The sequence below is a fragment of the Gopherus flavomarginatus genome, chromosome 13 (assembly GCF_025201925.1).
Source record: "Gopherus flavomarginatus isolate rGopFla2 chromosome 13, rGopFla2.mat.asm, whole genome shotgun sequence".
Lineage (NCBI taxonomy): Eukaryota > Metazoa > Chordata > Testudines > Testudinidae > Gopherus > Gopherus flavomarginatus.
In genome coordinates this window covers 20,355,396-20,373,484 of record NC_066629.1, presented here as the reverse complement: position 1 = coordinate 20,373,484, position 18,089 = coordinate 20,355,396, and the positions used below count along the sequence as shown (strand labels likewise).

At 43.9% G+C, this 18,089-nt stretch overlaps 2 protein-coding genes across 2 annotated transcripts in view; one reads left to right on the top strand and one right to left on the bottom strand.

Moving 5' to 3' along the window:
* Window positions 1-16,197, bottom strand: part of CLMP (CXADR like membrane protein) — a 72,533-nt gene extending 56,336 nt beyond the window's left edge. The window contains exon 1 of the mRNA XM_050921964.1: window positions 15,778-16,197. Coding sequence (XP_050777921.1) covers window positions 15,778-15,805 — 28 coding nt within the window. The 5' untranslated portion in view covers window positions 15,806-16,197. The remainder of the gene's footprint in view (window positions 1-15,777) is intronic.
* Window positions 1-18,089, top strand: part of GRAMD1B (GRAM domain containing 1B) — a 378,746-nt gene that overhangs the window by 62,809 nt on the left and 297,848 nt on the right. The gene's annotated exons all lie outside the window — the stretch shown is intronic.

The following is an 18,089-nucleotide window of genomic DNA, read 5'->3' as shown; positions in this document are numbered from 1 at the left end:
AGAGGAAGTACTACTGTGCATTACAGGATCATTAGTTCCAAAGCAAGTGACCTCAGAGTTCTCAACCTTTCTCGCACGAGGTCATTGTGAATCTGAAATAACTAACAGCTGCAGTATTATCACTTCTTCTATGGCTTTCAGTTCATTTACTTTGACATAAGAATACCCTGCATTTCTGCAGCACCTTTTCTATGGTGATTGCAAAGCATTTTTAAAACCATGATTTAAGCTTCACCCAGACAAATGCATATTATTCTCATTTCACAGGTGGGAGGCTGAGGCATACAGAGGCTGAAGCCTACACTTTCAATAGTGTCCACTAGCTGACACAGCTAGGGCCTGATCTAAAGCCCACTGAAGTCAGTGGAAGTCTCTCCATTGAGTTCAATTGGCTTTGGATCTGCTCTTCGGGCTTCATTTTCAGAGGTGCTGGCCCTGGATGACTCACGATGGCCACCTGAAAATAGAGGCACTCAAAATTAGTCGGTACTTTTAAAAATTGAGGCCTACATTTCTTGTCACACAGTAAGTAGCAGAACCAGAAACAGAATCCAGATATCCCAACTCCCAGCCTATTGCTTTAACTATCAGAAAATCTACCCACTTCCCTAAAATTCCACTTTGGGAAAGAAATATGGAAAATAGTGGGCTGCACCGAATGCAGAATTATGTGATATTGATCATCACAATGTCTTGTGAAAATCCACATTGTATTGCCAAACAAGAGTTTTGAACAACCAAAGTAGGGATGGGTTTTCCACAAGGGTCAGTCCATACTGGAACAGGACTAATCAGTTCTGTATAGATGTCCAGTCAGAAAGGAAGTGTTCAATAAAGCTGTTAATGCTTCATATGAAATACTGAAAGTTATAGGCTATTAATGCTGGGCTCTCAGGAGAGCAGCGCCTCAATGCAACACCAGTGATGTGCACCTGTAATGAAAACTAGACTTGTTCCAGCAGGCATAGAAGCTGAGAAAGCCGAGGAGAAAAAAAAAAAAGAAAAAAAAGCATAGACTTCAGTGCTGATGTCTGGCTAGATTTTGAAGGCCTTGAACGAATAATAATGGCAAAGCCACTGATCTGAAAGTGAATTTCTGAACTTTGATGACAAAAATATCTATGCACTCCACTGCTTGTGCTCAGTGTGCCAAATAATAATATCTTACATTTATATATAGCTCCTTCCATTCCACGGTACTTTACAGAAGAATAGATTTGATCAGATAGACACAGATACTGAAATCACTTCACCTTCCTCTGAGGTAGAAAAAATGGCTGCTTCACAGCGCACAGCAGTCTAGGACCGAAAACAAAGTGAGGGGTGCCACATCCATCTGTGGTAGGCATTTAGGTTACTAGCAAGTAATAAGCAGAACTGGACTTTGGCTGAGGCACTGGTGCTATTACTAACATTCTAAAACAAAAAGGAACTTTTTTACCAGCTCTAGTGGCAGGTCTCATCTTGCCACAGAGCTGATCCAAACACCTAGGCAGCAGGAATACAGTCTGCTTCATTGTTGATCCCCCAACTCGGAGACGTAGTTCTGCTGGGAATTGGCCTGTGGTACTCTGAAGTCACAATTAATTAATATGTCCGTCAAGTCAGAAAAGTGAAAACAGTTTTATGTTATGCAAAGATCTAGTGCACCAAAGCTGAAAAAGGGGTTTTATCACTGGGACCTTGATTCTGCTCTCACTTGAACTGGTGTATATTAAGAATAGCAATGGACTCAGAGGAGGGAAGTGAAGAATCTGGCCCTTTAAATCCAGAGGTGCCTGAACGCATCATTGACCCAATGCTGCATTGTCATCATCTGATATTACAGGTCAGAAAATGATGAGACGGTTGCATTACCAGGCTGAAGTAAAACATCCATCTCATTTTTCCCTGGGCAGGCCCCGATTAGTAGTGGCTCCTTCCACTCTGACCACATGGTTCCTGGCCACTGAACCCGTTACTTGTGCTAGCCACAATTTAATGAGTTGAACTGGGACACATTTGGGAGGCATTGTTGCCTGACAATGCCACTGGTGAAAACAGCAGCTGCCTACCGTTTCAAGGCTGCAAGGCGCAAGCCCTGAGGAATTATAATCAGTTACACATGCATCAGTCATTCCTCTTTCTTTTTCTCGCCGTCCGTTATTGGGGAGGCTTATTAAATGATACAATAGCAAGTGTCTCCTGAATTACAGTTGGGCCAAATTCTCTGCTGACATATTTCCATTAAGGTCAATGGCGTTTCCCCAGCAGAGACATTGGTCTCCTGTTTCCAGCACATTCTCCCTCATTTCACTCTCTTTCTAAACGATGATCGTTATGCATTTCCACAGCCCCTTTCATATAAGCTTTGTGCAGCCTCTCTGAAGTGCATTCTTTGCCCATTTTACATCTGGGGAAACTGAGGCACGGACAGGGGAAAACGACTTGCCTTGTGTTACTAAGTATATCAGAGCCAGAATCAGGAACAGAACTCTTGATTCCCGGTGTTCTTCTGTTATTCAAAGATGCAATGGCTTTGACTCCAATTCTGTTGGATTTACTCTGATGTAACTGAACTCAGAATCTACCCTGGTACTTCCCTTTCTGCAGTGGTCTGATAAATAAATGGTCCTTTGTTCAGAAAGCCTGATGCTGGAGAATCTGTTTTTGTTTCCCTCTTGTCCCTGGAATTGTGATTGGAAATAATTGGAAGTGTCACTGGAAGTAATCAGAAGTGACAGTCCCTGGGCTATGAGGCTTTTGCTTGAAGTCTAATGATCCCCCCCGCAAAACAAAACCTAAATTTAAACAATGAAGTCACAAAGTGATTTGCCTTCAAGGTTGAAAACCCTATGATTTTTTTTTTTTTGAAATGGAAAAAAAAAAAGCCTGACTGTGTTTTAGTTTGATATGCCAAGCTCTGTCTGGTATATGGAAGATCCCTCCTGCCTTCCGTGGTTTCCTAGCGCTCTGCATTCCTGTGCTAACAGATAGAGTTCATTTCTATATTAAACATTTCCATAGCTGCTGAAATTTTATTTAGGCTCTCTCTCTATATATATATGTATATGTGTGTGTGTGTTTCTCCTCAACAGGCTGAGCTGTGAGATCCAGCTAGCACATATCTCATAAATATTCTGAGTACAGGAAAACCACCCCCTGCTGATATTTTTACTAAAGAGCAAATGGGGAAGGGAACTGAATGGTTCTTATCATGATGTTGATTTATATTAAGTAGCGGCTGAAGGACCCAACCAAGATTGGGGCCCCATTGTACTGCATGTTGTACAGACACATTGTAAAAAAGAGAGTCCCGGCCCCAAAGAAGGCACAGCCTTAATAGTCAAGAAAAGAGTACAGTGCACAAGCAGATGAGGAACAGAGACACTATATGAGTTGGCCAAGGTCTGCAGGAGAGCTGGGAACTGAACCCATCTCTCCTGATGTACATTTTTTTTTTAATTAAAGGCCTCACTCTTTCCCTCTTACTACAGGTTGATCCAAAGAAGAAGGATGTTTCAGTGGTTAAAACACCCACTTCAAGTCCCTGTTTGACCACAGTCTTCCTATAGTCCACTAGTGTGTCTATCTATCTGTGCTGGGGAACACCTTCCCAGCAGCTACAGAAACATACCCACAGGTGTGATTCCCAGGTCCTGTGGACATACTTGTGCTAGCTGTCATCAAGCTAACGTGCTAAAATAGTATTGTCGCTGTAGTGATGCAGGCTAACAGCTCCCAGTATATACCCACAGGATTCAGGTGGGTTTGTACTTGAGGTAGCTAGTACAGTGCTACAGTTACACTACTATTTTTAGCACACCAGATCAGCAAATATATATCCACATATGGGAATCACAGCCCTGGCTCATAGTGTAGCTACAGTCTCTCTGTGCCTCAGTGCCCCATCTGTAACATGGGAATAATAGCACTCCCCTACCTCACAGGGGGGTTGTGAGGATAAATACAGGAAGACTTGAGGTGCTGAGATACGACAGTAAAGGGAGCATTATAAGTACTCTACATGGAGTGTTTAGACAGTCCCTGCCCAAATGTGGAGCAAAACAATAAAGGGAACAAACATATGGAGCCCCAAATTAATTTTCTTGTGGGGATTCTCTTAATAAAACTTTATTGTGTCATTCATGTAGTCAGAACAGTATCTAGTGGCAATGTGTCCATGTTATAAACCCCACCATCATTTTTTATATTAATTGTTGAGCAATTTTAGCAGGAAGCAAGGCCAAATCAGACTTCTCTTCCCCTTTGAAGTCATCCCTCCAGATAAGAGTTAATTCACATCAGTATGAAAAGCTTTTCTGCCTATTGTAATGATCCCCGTGCATTTATTTGTTGGCCTTTACTGATTCAGCTATGTGCAGCTGGGTGTATTTCAGGAGGTATTAGAACAGGACACAGCAGTGGTTGAAGCAGAAGATTTGGGAGTCAGGACTCTTGGATTCTACATTCTCAGCTGTGCTGCTCAGTCACTGTGTGGTCTTGGGCAATGGTTTGTGCCTCACCTTAGCCGTCTCTAAAATAGGGCTAATAACACTTCTTCACCCCACAGAGAATTGTGAGGCAACATTAATTAGCTTGTACACTTGTAAAAGTCCTATTAGTTCCTCATTATGAAAGATCTATAGGAGTGGAAAGTAGCAGTTGTGTGGCACTGCTGTTAGAACAAAACCCGTCCTTTCCTCCTCCTCATTATTCTCTTTTACCTATGCACATCTTTCAATCTGAGAAGGGCAGGCTCCCTCTGCAGATGCAGCTTGCCTGCCCACAAAAATTGCAGTGATCTTTTTCCACAGACAATTAAACTGCAGGCACAGATCTGAGTTCCTACCTCTCTCCCTAATCAATTGTGGGGACAAATCATCTGCAACCAAACACACTCTGATTTGTGCCCCAAATTCATTTTGTAGGCACACAAAAAAAGGGGGGACAATCTACATCTGAGAGAAAGGAAGCCAGGCTGGAAATGCACCCGTTAATGTACAATGATCCTTGCAGGAGAGGGATTCTGGTATACACAAGTGAAGCCTTTGCGGTTTAGGACAGGTGATGAGCTAGAAGAACATCTGCCTTCCAGAAACAACCCAGCCTTTTCCTGGAAAGGAGGAAGGTGCAGATTAGGCTTTCAGAAGAGAACTTGTTTCATACCCCTGTCCAGTCATCATATTACCATCTGCAATATACTTTCCAAACATTAACCCATCTGTAAGGGAGAACTGACCTCTCTTTACATATTGGGAAACCAAGACACAGTGAGGCTAAGAGCCTACAAAAAACCTGAGAAGGGTTAGGCTGCTAGCATTCTGAAACCACTTCCTGTTATGCTGACCAATACTGTCTCATTGTTTACTTGTCTTCCCCCCATCCATCTGTCTGAATCCATCTGTTATTTCTTGTTTTATACTTAAATTGTAAGCTGGTTGGGGTAGGAATCATTTTTTTTGTTCAGTGTTTGTACAGCACCTGGCATAATGGGATCCTGGTCCATGACTGGGGCTCTTAGGTGTTACAATAATACAAATAATAAGTGACTTTCCCAGGAAGAGTAAGCATCCAAACCAGCATTAACATGCCTATCTTGGGGTCTTGTGCTCTTATCACCAGAGCTCTGCTCTGTCACAGCTACTGTGCCAGCCAGTACTGTTAGGGCCCATAGGTATAAAAGGAAGGAGATGATAGCCAGGGTAAATGAGAGAAATAATACACTGTGTTCTCCTTTTTTCTGCTAATTCCCATTCCCATTCCCGGCAAGAAGGCCTTAGGGGACACTTTCAGTTTATACCTTTGCCATTATTCATGATGTTACCTTTCCTGATCCTCCTCCCTTTGAGTCTTCCGGATATCTATTCATAACCATGTGCAGGGAGGGTCCCAGAGCCCTAGACCCATAAGCCTGTCTGAGCCTGAACAACTAAACTGGAGTTTTGCAGCCTGAGTCCTACAAGCCCGAGTCAGCTGGCACGGGCCAGCCACAGGTATTTAATTGCAGTGCAGACGTACCCTTAGTGACCTGATTTCACCCAAGCCTCTTCACTGAGCCACTTGGAAACTAGCAATTTTCTAAAAATAGACGAAGAACCCGTCTGAAAAAGACCCATTCATCTTTGAGACAGGACGGGCGCCAAGTTTACACTGCAGCCAGAATGCCTCTGCTTCATAACACACGTGCCAGCACACTCAAAACACACAGGGAGTCGCACACATAATACATACGCAGTCACTTGTGCATAAGTTCACACACACACCAGTCATTCCTGCTTGCATGCACAGGATATAGCAATGGCCACCATCTTGGCTGACACACTGTGGACTGAATCAGAGACCTCCACAACTAAAAGCATTAACTGCTGCAGCTTGAACTACAAGGCCACTGCCAGTGCTATAACAGACACTTTTCCTCTGGGGATCAAGCACAGAGGCAGAATCTAAATATGAGCGCACGTGCGCGCACACACACACACGGCTCTATGTGCTTTGCTGCCCCAAGCACAGCAGCCTTAGGCGGCATTTCTGCGGGTCCGCCAGTCATGCGGAGGATTTGGTGGTGGTTCTGCGGGTGATCTGCTGGTCCTGCGCCTTTGGTGTACTTGCTGCCAAATTGCCGCTGAAACCGCGGGACCAGCGGACCTCCCACAGAAACGTCGCCGAAGGCTGCCTGACTGCCGCCCTCAGAGCAACCAGCAGGCTGCCCCCCACAGCTTGCTGCCCCAGGCACACGCTTGCTGCGCTAGTGCCTGGAGCCACCCTGATTGGGGTCAATCCTGCAGTCCTTACTCATGCATAATTCCAGTTAATTTTAACATCTTGTCCCTCCCACACACACTGAAAGCTTTATCCGGGTGCTTGTTTACATTCTCTCTTCCCCAGGGAATTTCTAAAGATTCAAACAATCCCCAAATTCCCAGGCTATCTGTCCTCCTTGTAAAACCCCTGTATTTGCCATGAGGGAAGCAGAGGTATTTGTTGCGATCATGAGGATAAACAGAAAGAGCTCTCCTTCCTTAGGAGCCAGTTGTGCAAGGAGGGACATTTCTGGGAAGCAGTACTGCAATTTCACAAGGCTTCTTTCCAAACAGAGCCAACACCCCACAAACAGATGACAGATTACACAAAGGAGACATACAAGCAAGGGCCTGTGGGGGCAGGGTTGGGGGGAGATGGGAAAATGCCAGTTGTTTTTCCATGGACAATTTAGAAAAGTTTTATTTTCTTTTCCTTTTAGTTTCCTGTGATTTTTTTTTACCTCTAGTAAAAATCATTTGGCATTTTAGTTTTTCCTCCTTTTCCAGTGGCAAAATGAAAATAAATAAATAAATAAAAGAGAAAGAAAAGGTAAAAGACAATTTTTTAAAATATTTCTTTTTGTTGAAAATCTGAAAAATTTCATATGAAACAAAAATTTTCATTTAGAACACAAAGGACATTTTCTGTAAAATATATATAAATGGAGACTTTTGGACCAGTTCTACTCGATTTCTGACCAGTTATAAAAAGTCGTGTGGTGCCTTTCACAAGGAGTGTTAACACTGATGTCTAACCAGATTTCAACCAGACCTAAAAGTGGCAATTCTTCAACAAAAAAACTTCAGAAACAGACTCCAATGTGAAACTGCAGAACTGGAATTGATTTGCAAACTGGACACCATCAGATTAGGCCTGAATAAAGACTGGGAGTGGCTGGTCATTACAAAACCTAAACCTAATTTCCCCCATACTAATTTCCCCCTATTGTTACTCACACCTTCTTATCATCTGTTGGAAATGGGCAGGGGTGGCTCTAGCTTTTTGCCGCCCTAAGCACAGCAGTCAGGCAGCCTTAGGCGGCTTGCCTGCAGGAGGTCCCTGGTCCCGTGGATTCAGCGGCTTGCCTGCAGGAAGTCCGCCGGTCCCGTGGCTTTGGCGTACCTGCCGCTGAATTGCTACCGAATCCGCGGGACCGGCGGACCTCCCGCAGGCAAGACGCTGAAGGCTGCCTGACTGCCGCCTTTGCAGGGACCAGCAGGGCGCCCCCTGCGGCTTGCTGCCCCAGGCACACACTTGGAGTGCTGGTGCCTGGAGCCGTCGCTGGAAATGGGCCACTCTCATTACCATTAGAAAAGTGATTTTTCCTCCCTTGGTATCCTACTGTTAATTGAATTGTCTCGTAAGACTGACCTCCCACTTGATAAGGCAACTCCCATCCTTTTATCTGCTGTGTTTTATACCTACTACTGTATATTCCTCTCTATGCATCTGATGAAGTGGGTTCTAGCCCACGAAAGCTTATGCCTAAATCAATTTGTTAGTCTCTAAGGTGCCACAAGGACTCCTTGTTGTTTTTAATTACATCAGCCACTTTGAATTGCCCCAGCAGTTTCAAATAGGTAGGTTGCTTTTCTTCACTTACTTTTCTAATGTTCACATACACTGCTGTGTACTGTTACATAGCTTCCAGGCCTCACTCTAAATGTAAACGCACATCATTGGTGCATGGAACAATTCTATGAGTTGGTAAATGTTTTCTTGTTTCCTTTAGGTTCTTTCCTGTAACATAAATGTATATCTGTGGTTACTTCATATTCATTCTTCTTATTATTATTGTGCTTAGCAGCTCCCGTCATGGACCAGCATCCCATTGCACCAGGCATTGAATAAACACAGAATAAAAAGATTCCCCTTGCCTCAAAGAGATTACCATCTAAGCAAAAGACAAGAGAGAACAGGTAGATAAAGACAGACGGATGTGGATGCACGAGGAAAGAGTGAGTCAATAATACTAATGCTTACCAATTATAACTTTTCAAAGGAACTCAATAAGAATATTCGTGGCACCACGACGTTACCCAAAGATTTTAGTCAGTTAACTAATGAACTAGGAGATGAACAGTGTAACAAACAAAAAAGAACTTTTTAATGAGGGTCCAGCAGTCAGATCTATTTAAGATCACATGATTTTCTCTACTGATCTTACATTTCTATAGCACCTTTCATCCAGAAGGATCCCAAAGCATTTTACAATACATATACAAATATAAGATGCATAACTTCCCCACCACATAATGCAGTAGCATGCTGGAGTGAAACACATCAGCATAACAATATAAGAGACATAGAGAATATTTTATCCTATTGGAACTTCTGGGGAAAATTGTAGGTAGGAAAAATGCAAGTACTCAGCTGGAATTTGACAATAACAACACTATAGCCTTGTGAGAAGTTCTGTGGCATCTTTAACAATACATAACGACAACTGTCATTTGATGTTCTCTCTGAAAGATGGTGTCCCCAGGACCACAGCATGCCAGACCACCCTGCTGGTTCAGTACTATCTCCGACACCACTTTCTCTAGCACTAGGCCAGGGATCGGCAACCTTTGGGCCGGGCCGGTATGTTTCAGGTTCGGCCAACTGCGGCTCCCATTGGCTGTGGTTCGCCGCTCCAGGCAAATGGGAGCTGCGGGAAGCTGCACGGGCTAAGGGATGTGCTGGACACTGCTTCCGGCAATCCCCATTGGCCTGGAGTGGCAAACTGCAGCCAGCGGGAGCCGCGATCGATCGAACCTGCAGACGCAGCAGGTAAACAAACTGGCCTGGCCCACCAGGGTGCTTACCCTGGTGAGCCGCTGGCCAAAGGTTGCTGATCCCTGCACTAGGCTTTCCTTTGATGATCTCCCATCCAAATGTTGACCTAGTCTAGTTTATGAGATCTTCTAACTCACAACCTAGTATGATGTAGGTTCAGGCCTGTGCTGTTGGATATCGAACAAATCCTAATTTATCAAACATGCAAAGATCACTGGCTTTGATTCTAAAGAAAGAAAAATATGTCAGCAAATAAGATAAACTGAGGAGCTTTTTTTTTAAGAAGAACCGATGACCCTGCCACGTAGCGCACATATATTACAATGATGGGAGCATTAGCAATGTGTGGGATGAAGAGATCTAAAGCACAGACCAAACAGATCTAAAGCACAGACCAAAACTATTCCCCATCCTGATTAAGTTTAGTTTGGAAGTAATGAGCCAAATCCAGAGCTGGTGTATACTAGCATAGTTTTGCTGAAATCATAGGGGCTATGCTAATTTACACTAGCGGAGCATCTGGCACAGTATGTAGCTGAGAAAAAGAGATGACAGAGCCAGTGCAGAGTTTGGGGGTTACTTAATACCAAGTCCCCTTCCCTCTCTTTCCTGTCTCCATTAAAACTAGTAACAACTTCCCCCACTAGGAGCGGGATGAATAGCCTTTATGACAGACCCCTGATCTGCTTTAGTATTATTACGCTTGCAGTTCCTAAATGCATCAGAAAAGCCTCCACTTTATGCCAGAAGATGCATCCTGGCACTCTGGTGAGTGTATAAGACACTGCACATCCTCTGTCAGACCTGATCACTCCATTCTGGGACAGCTGTGCTCATGCCAACTGGCACTAGAGGGATTTTCACCATAACCTTTTCCCATACAGTGAGACTATAGTAGTCTTGGAGTTTGATTCACTAACCGTGGACCCTTGGGACAACACTGAAATACTTCCTTGATATCAGAGATTCAGTGGACAGAGCTCAACATAGTGCTATGAAAATTAGACCAGACGCCAGAAAACCTTCTCTTTATTACACACAGTCAGCTTGTGGCATACGTTGCCTCTAGAAACTGAAGTGCGATCTAATATGTCCCAGCCTTGTGCTCCTGCAGGAGTTCCTGAGTATTAACTAGATCCTTTTCTTCCTCAAAATATTTCCAGGGGGTTTTGTCCATTTTTTTTTCAAGTTTTCATCAGAAACTGATTTTAAATGGAGATATTTGGGGGACTGATTGCAGAAAACAAACCAAACACCCATGCACAGTTTAGGGGTTTTCAACAAAAACACACACACAAAAACTAAGATTTTTTTCACAAAACTCTTTATTTTCATTGATATTTTTCATGGGAGGGGGCCAAGTGGGGGAGGGCGGGGAATTCTTGACCAGCTTTATTTTTAACTTTTCTTTGTAAAGGATTCCCTGCATAACCTTGGTTGAGTTACTTACCTCCTGGCTGCTTCCCTAACTGTACAATAGGGATAACTATACTTACTGAGAATGTTGTGGGGATTAATTAGCACTCATAAAAAGCTTTGAAGATGCTAAAGGATAGTGAGTATTTGGAAGTCAGAGTCAAGATTCAGGCCAGGCCTTGGGAAGAACCTGTGTGGCAACTTTAGGCAACACTAATCACGGAGCTAGAGAGAACCACAGGGTCTGTTGGTGTCCAGCAGCCAAATAAAGAATTCTCTTTATATTCATTACAACCTAATCCTGTCTCTCTCACCCCCAATGTACCCCCAAAAGATACATACAGCAGTTGTTCTCAGGCTGTGACCCAAGGAGAGAGCAGACTGGTCACATGGTGCTGGCTCTTCTTTGCCTCCAGCTGGTCAGTCACATTAAAAGAAGCTATGAATACTTCCCTCAGATTAATTTTCCATGTAATAAATTGCTGTAGTTCTGAGAGGGAGGTTATCTCCACTATGCAGATCTATGAGGCAGTTTATCTACTGATTTGTAAGTACTATTGCCAAACCATACAACGTTGCAGCAGCACTTAGTATATTAGGGTGGGTTACAGAAGCATCATGTCTCAGTCACTGCAAAAGGCAGGATGCTAGACTAGATGGATGAATTATCTGATCTGATCAGGCAAATCTTATGTTCTTTTGGGTCTAGAACCCATCTGCAGTATCTCTGAAGCTAGACACAGCCAGTGTGGTTGCCAGCATCTGTTATGTCTCTAGTATGGAGCACCTGGGAATATTTTTTAGCTTTGTGATTCACAAAACCTTTCCCAAGATAAAGGGGTCAAATTTAGCCCTAGTGTAAGTTAAGGTAGTTGCAGCCACTTACAGCAGTCCTGAATTTAACCCAAAGTGTCTAAAAATTGCATGTGCTGATGCATATTTTTACAAGCAATTTTTTTTTAATGGAGATATTTTTCAATGGGATGACAGTTCTGGAACTGGTTGGAAAATGGAAGACTATTTTTGCAAAAAGCCTTCCCCCTTCCCCTCTTTTTCACTGAAATTTCATTTTGGCAGAATTCAGCTCTAGTGAAATGTTTCTACCAGGTTCCCTTCAGATGGGTACATTGAAAGGCCTCATTCTGTTTTTATTCACACTACTGTAAATCCAAAGTCTTCTGAAGTCAGCCTAGTTATACCAATGTGAAACTGGTATGATTTTTTTTAATCTGAAAAATTAGCAAAAAAACCATTTTTCATCTTCCTCAAATTTTCTACAGTTGGGGGGAGGAGGCTTTTCACAGAAAAAAAACCAAAATCTCAAAACTGATTTTTTCACTTTTGGCACTAAACAATGCAGTCGTTTAAGCAAAACATTTTGGTTTTATTGAAAATATTTGCTCAGCTGGATGATTGTTTTCAGCTTTTAGTTGCCAAAAAGGTGAAAAAAATGAGTATTTAGGTTTTTAAGAAAAGTCATAAAAAATGGACATTTCCCACAAACATTTGCATTTTGACGACCCAGAAGCCATTTTTGTTGTTACTACAATTTGAAAGCAAACTTTCTACCAGCTCTAGTGTGATTGGGATTGGAATTCGAAGCCTCCAGAGCTAGAAACACTTCACATTTTCCTTCTACTTCTCTTTTTTCTGTTCCCTCCACCCACTCTCTGATTCATGCCTTTTGCTCATGCTCTGCCCCATACTTGGAAAAGTCTCTTACTTTATCTTTTAAGAGCACAACCTCCCTTCTTACCTCCCTTCTTCCAAGAGTCATTAGCTCCTGTTTCTCACCATTGACTCCCCTCCCATCCTTACCTGAACTGCTGGTTTATCTCCATTAGACTGTTTTGGGGCAGGGACCATCCCTCATCCTGTCCGTAAAGCACAGCATGTCTTAGCAGTGCCATAGACATGTTTAATAACAATGAAAACCAAGCTGTGCTTCGCTTCCCCTCGACTACCCTCCTCCCAGCCCTTGCTTGTGTCTTTCAAATGCTATCCCAAGGCTATTCCCTTTGTTTTAACAGTGAGAAGAGAAGTGGGCTGTTGGAGCTTCAAAAACACAGTTGCAAGTGGATTGTTTTTGGCTGCTGAATGAGACTCTCCAAGCCTTCCTATATCTGACTCTGATGTCTGGATCCCAGGAAGAGAAGCCGTGGTCCCTTCTTATTTTTCTCTGAAGCATATTATTAGTGAATGGTGCTGGAGTTACAGTTCCTGAAGACTGAATTCCTCTATTTATCTACAGAGCAGGTACAGTGGGGGCAGAAGAGACAAAGGAGGTGCAGGACAATTTTGTGGCTGAGATGAGAGGACTAGGAGAACTGGGTTCTAGTCCCACCTCTGCTATGATCATGGGGAAGTCTCTTAACTTACTCCTCTGCCAGAATGGGGGTAACAATACTTCTAAGATTCACAAAGGGATGGCAAGGCTTAACTCATTCATGATTATTTAAAGCAGTGGTCCTCAACCTTTTTTGTCTGGCGGGCGCCAGATGACGAGCCACGGAGGACTATGGTGGTGGACAGGCATCCGCTGAAATACCGCTGACAAATGGCATCATCCAGAGGCATCGCCGCTGAAATGCCGCCGAATTTCGTCAGCATTTCAGCGGATACTCGTCCGCCGGCCAGTACCCCTGGCAGGTGCCATAGCACCCGCGGGCACCGCATTGGGGACCCCTGAAATAAACTATAAGTTCTTAGGGCAGGGACCATCTTTCACTGTAGGTAGAGCCCTGCAAATCTGCGGATATTCACGGCCAGTGTTCGCGGATTGGATGCAGATGCAAATGTATCCATGCAGGGCTCTAACTATGGATACATACAGCGCTTAGCACCAGGGAGCGTCTAGAGGCTATTAGAATGCAAATAATCATGAGTTATTTGGGACTCTTGGATAAGGGTTGCTACAGCAATGCAAAGTATAAATGCAGCTAAGGCTTAATTCTGTCTTCCTGTCCGTCCCATATATGTAGCCATCTTAATAAGACTCAGTGGTTAAAGTGGGGGAAAAACTACTCTCACTGGCTGGGGCAAGGAGTGCTCTCCACCCTTCCCCCTTCTTCTCAGCTACTGCACTGACCTCCCCTGCTACCTGAATTAACTTTAACCACTAATAAAACTAGGCTAGGTAGTGCCAATATAGTGGTGGTTCTGTGGCAGACCCAGGTCTGACCCTTTTAAGAGGAGACTAGCTGTTGGTCTTTACCCCAGTCCCTTTGGAAGGCCATGTGCTTTCAGAGTCTCTCAAACACCCTCAGCGGGTGGAGACAGAAGGGAAGAGGCTAACGCGCAGAGGGGACATGCTCCTATTCGTACTTCTGCTGCAGACTTTGCAGCGTCTCTGAGCTGCCTCCAGCAGTCTCTGGCACTCCAGCCCACGTCCCTGCAGAGAAAACCTTACACTCGAGTGACGAAAACCTTTGTTCATAATTAATGTATGTAACAACTGATGGAGCGGGGAAAAATGAATGGAACACATGAGTTGTGATTATTACTCAGCCAGCTCTACTGATGGTTCTGTGTCTCTTGGAGCCCTATTTAGAATGCTGACTAGACTCTGTTTTTCAGACCTATGAGCCTCAGCAGACAAGACCTTCCATTCCAGCATCTCCATCTTCCCGTCTTAAGCCACTGTGGTGGCTCTCTGACCTGCCCCTCAGAGTCTGTGGCACCTCGCGCTCCCCAGAGAGGAGGAGACCTTGCCCTCACACCCAACCTCAGTCTGCTGGCAGGGATCCAGCCACCACAGCCCACGTCCGGCCCTGACACAAGATTTCTTGTGGAGCTGTCTGCCTGTCACTGCAATCTGGCAGGGGAATGGAGGCAGAGACTCACTCATTGCACTGTGGAGCCTCTGGAGACCACGAGCTGCTTCGGAGCCTGTCACTCAGGCGAGGTCCCTCAAATACTACAGGGCTGCAAATCCCTTCCTCCAGAGGTCCCCTCTTTAATAAACATCCCTCCTTCCAGTCTGCCTTTTCTTACCCCTTCCTCCTCCATTCATTCTTTCTCTCATCTTCCCTTCCTGTCCTCTGCCTCCCTCTTTCTTTTCACTCCTTATCATACTTTAATTCCTCTTATCCACTCCTCTCTCCCCAGTTTCTCTTTTACCCCTCATCCCTTTCCACCCTTCAATCACCCCCTTTCTCGTCTCCCTCTCTTCTTTCTCCATCCCCTATTACTTTGTCTCACTCCCCCCCTTCTCTCTCCTCTGTCACCTTCTCTCTCCCTTTCTCTACCTTCCTTTTCTCCTCCCTTTCCCATCTCTCTCCCCCACCTCCCTTCCACTTGCACTTTAACACATCTGTTTCTAATCTGTCTGCAGCCTCTACTGGAAACAATAAGCTCTTTTTATTTTTTTAACCTGAAATTAAAATTCCTGGATGAAACAAAATAAAGTTAAACAAATTTGACACCATCCCTGGAACAAAGACACTTTCTTCACCTTTGTTTTGTCAAGAAGAGCCAAACCCCTAAGTAGTTCATGGCTTAAAACCGCTGCACCTTTTAAAAACAAAAATAACTCACACTATAATGACTAGGTTCGATCGATACATACGAAAGCAAAAGCAGGTTTAAAAATTCTCCCATTTCCCAACCTGGTAATAATTAAAACAAGAACAACAAAAACTCCAACAACAAAATTAAACCAGTAAGTCTTTGAACTCAACAGACTTTGCTACAAGTTTTTTTCTGTGCAAGAGCTTCTCCTTTGCTAGTCCCTGTGGCATTTTCTGTTGCTTAGAGAAAGCATATGCAAGTTTAATTTCCATAAAAAAAAGCCCCACTCACCCAAAAAGAGGATGGAAAGTGCAGACATTCCGTCTCCAGGAGAGAGAGAGACTTTTTCTCCCTTTTTCTTCCTTTCTCCCAGGAATGGTAGGCAGACCTGCACAGAATTCAAAGGAACGCCTCTGGAATGCACTCAGCGTAATTGCATCCATGTGCCAGAAAAATAACCAACTTTGCTCTTTCTTGCTTTCTGCTATTCATCCCCTTTCCAGTTTCCATCCAGATTTGATAGCAGATTTTAGATCTCTCTGCCTGCTAATTCAGGCCCTTGAGTTTCTGGAAGAGAAAAGACAGAGGCAGTGCAGCAGGGAGAGACAACTATGGCTGTATGGAACAATTTTGCATGTCTGAAAAGAAAAGGAGAGAAGAGGAGAAAAAAATACACTGTGCACAATGTTAACCACATGGCTGCCTCCCAGGACAGCCCCTCCCTACCATCAACTGGGATTAGCATTAAAGGCCAATCATGTGGGTGAGATGTACTTCTGGCAATAATGCAGCTCTACCTTCTGAGGGGAAACAACCAGAGTTCTCTGGTGTCAAAATAGTTAAGTTTGAAGATAGTCAAGATTCAGCCTGAAAATATTAGGCACTTGTCGCTCAAGGGCCAGAGACATAGACTCCCTTGGAAAAAATACATGCACTAGATAAATAGATAGACATCCACATACGTACAAGTGTTATTGTCATCGGCAGCAGAGAAGCTGCAGAATTCACATTTATATCATCACTCAGGGGCATTCCCAGGGTGGTGTGATGGTGGGTTTTTTTTTCCCTTTGAAAGCACAGTGTTAATTTCCTAAGGAGGGAAAAAAAAAAACTAAGCAAAACAACTGAAGAAAAATTGATTGATTTTGTGAGTTCCCCCCTTACTTTGATTGCCACAGAGAGCAAACAGGAGGGGTCTCTTAGAGCCTGATCCTGCAGATGGAGCTGCAGGGGCTTGCCTGGAGCCCCACTGATTTAAAGAGGGCTCTGCGTGAGGTGCAAGATGCTGCCCATGTGAACCACTTTGCAGGACCCGGCCCTTAGCTAACAGGGAGAGGGACAAATAGAAGGCAACCAGATATTGCAGTGATAAAGGCCACAGAATGTATGTACATAGGTCTTTATAAGGTCAGTCATCAGCGTGGCAGCTGAGCATCTAGACAAACAGATAGTTTTTTCCCCTCGTTCTGATACCTAGATTTAAATTATTGTCTCGGTGGGGTCACAGCACTGTCAGTTGAAGCCCTGCTTAGCTGATGCTGCAGCCAGTTTTTCATTCATGTAATAAGACTATCTCTCAGCAGCAGCAGCTGGAAACAGCCAGTAAAGGAGAATTTCATACTAAATACCCAGTCATTGTCCTCCACACCAGTATTCAATCTCCACTGATCTGACTGAATGAGAATATATCCATAGGTTGAAATCAGTCAGTTAGTCCTGTCTTACAATAATGCTTGGCTCTTGCATGTACGTTACCTGTCCTACAATGATCTCACTGCATGTCAGGTGTGCTCAGCCCTGCACAGGAAGCAACTAGAACATAACAGGATTGGGTTCAAATTACTTAAAGGAGACCTGGAAAAAAACAAAAAGTTGGACTTGTGCCTCTTCCTTCTGATCATAAAGACTGAAAGATTTTCAGCAAAACCGGCTTTTTTTCAGCCTTTTCCATCCCATTATCTCATGTTACAATGGAAACCATTTTTTTGTGATTCCCCTCTGCCATAAGTTTCAGGACTCCCCTGCCATCTGACTATAAGGAAAGAGAGGATGTTTATGATCACCCTGATATCTGTTTGTGGTGCGCAGATGGGTGGGAACCCATGTATTCTAAAATTTGGTAGTGGGTAAAGTTTTCAAAAGTATTTAGATCCTTAGGAGCCAAAGTCTCACTAAGTCAGTGGGACTTTGGCTCCTAAGTCACTGAGGCACTTTTGAAATTTTATCTCTTGTCTATTCTGGAAGATCTCTCTTGTGGGAGGGAGATGAACTTTTCTTCTGTGCGGTAAGAGAAAGTGAGTGATAATCTCACTGCACTGACCACAATGATAATGTTTTATGTGTTTGTGTATATTCAGCAACTTTCATCCACAGCACGTTACACACATCAGGAAGTCACTTCTATCACCACTAAGATGCAGTTCCCTGGGGAAGTGGCCAGAAGAGTCAACACATTGCACCACAAGGAGGAGAGCAAAAATCTTGACCAACTGCATCAGGATAAACCGTCACTCTCATGAGCGATGCTATGAAGTTGGGTATCATGCTCTAGATGAGAGATGATGATGGTCCAGTGACTAATAACAGCAGCCTGGTGCTCAAGA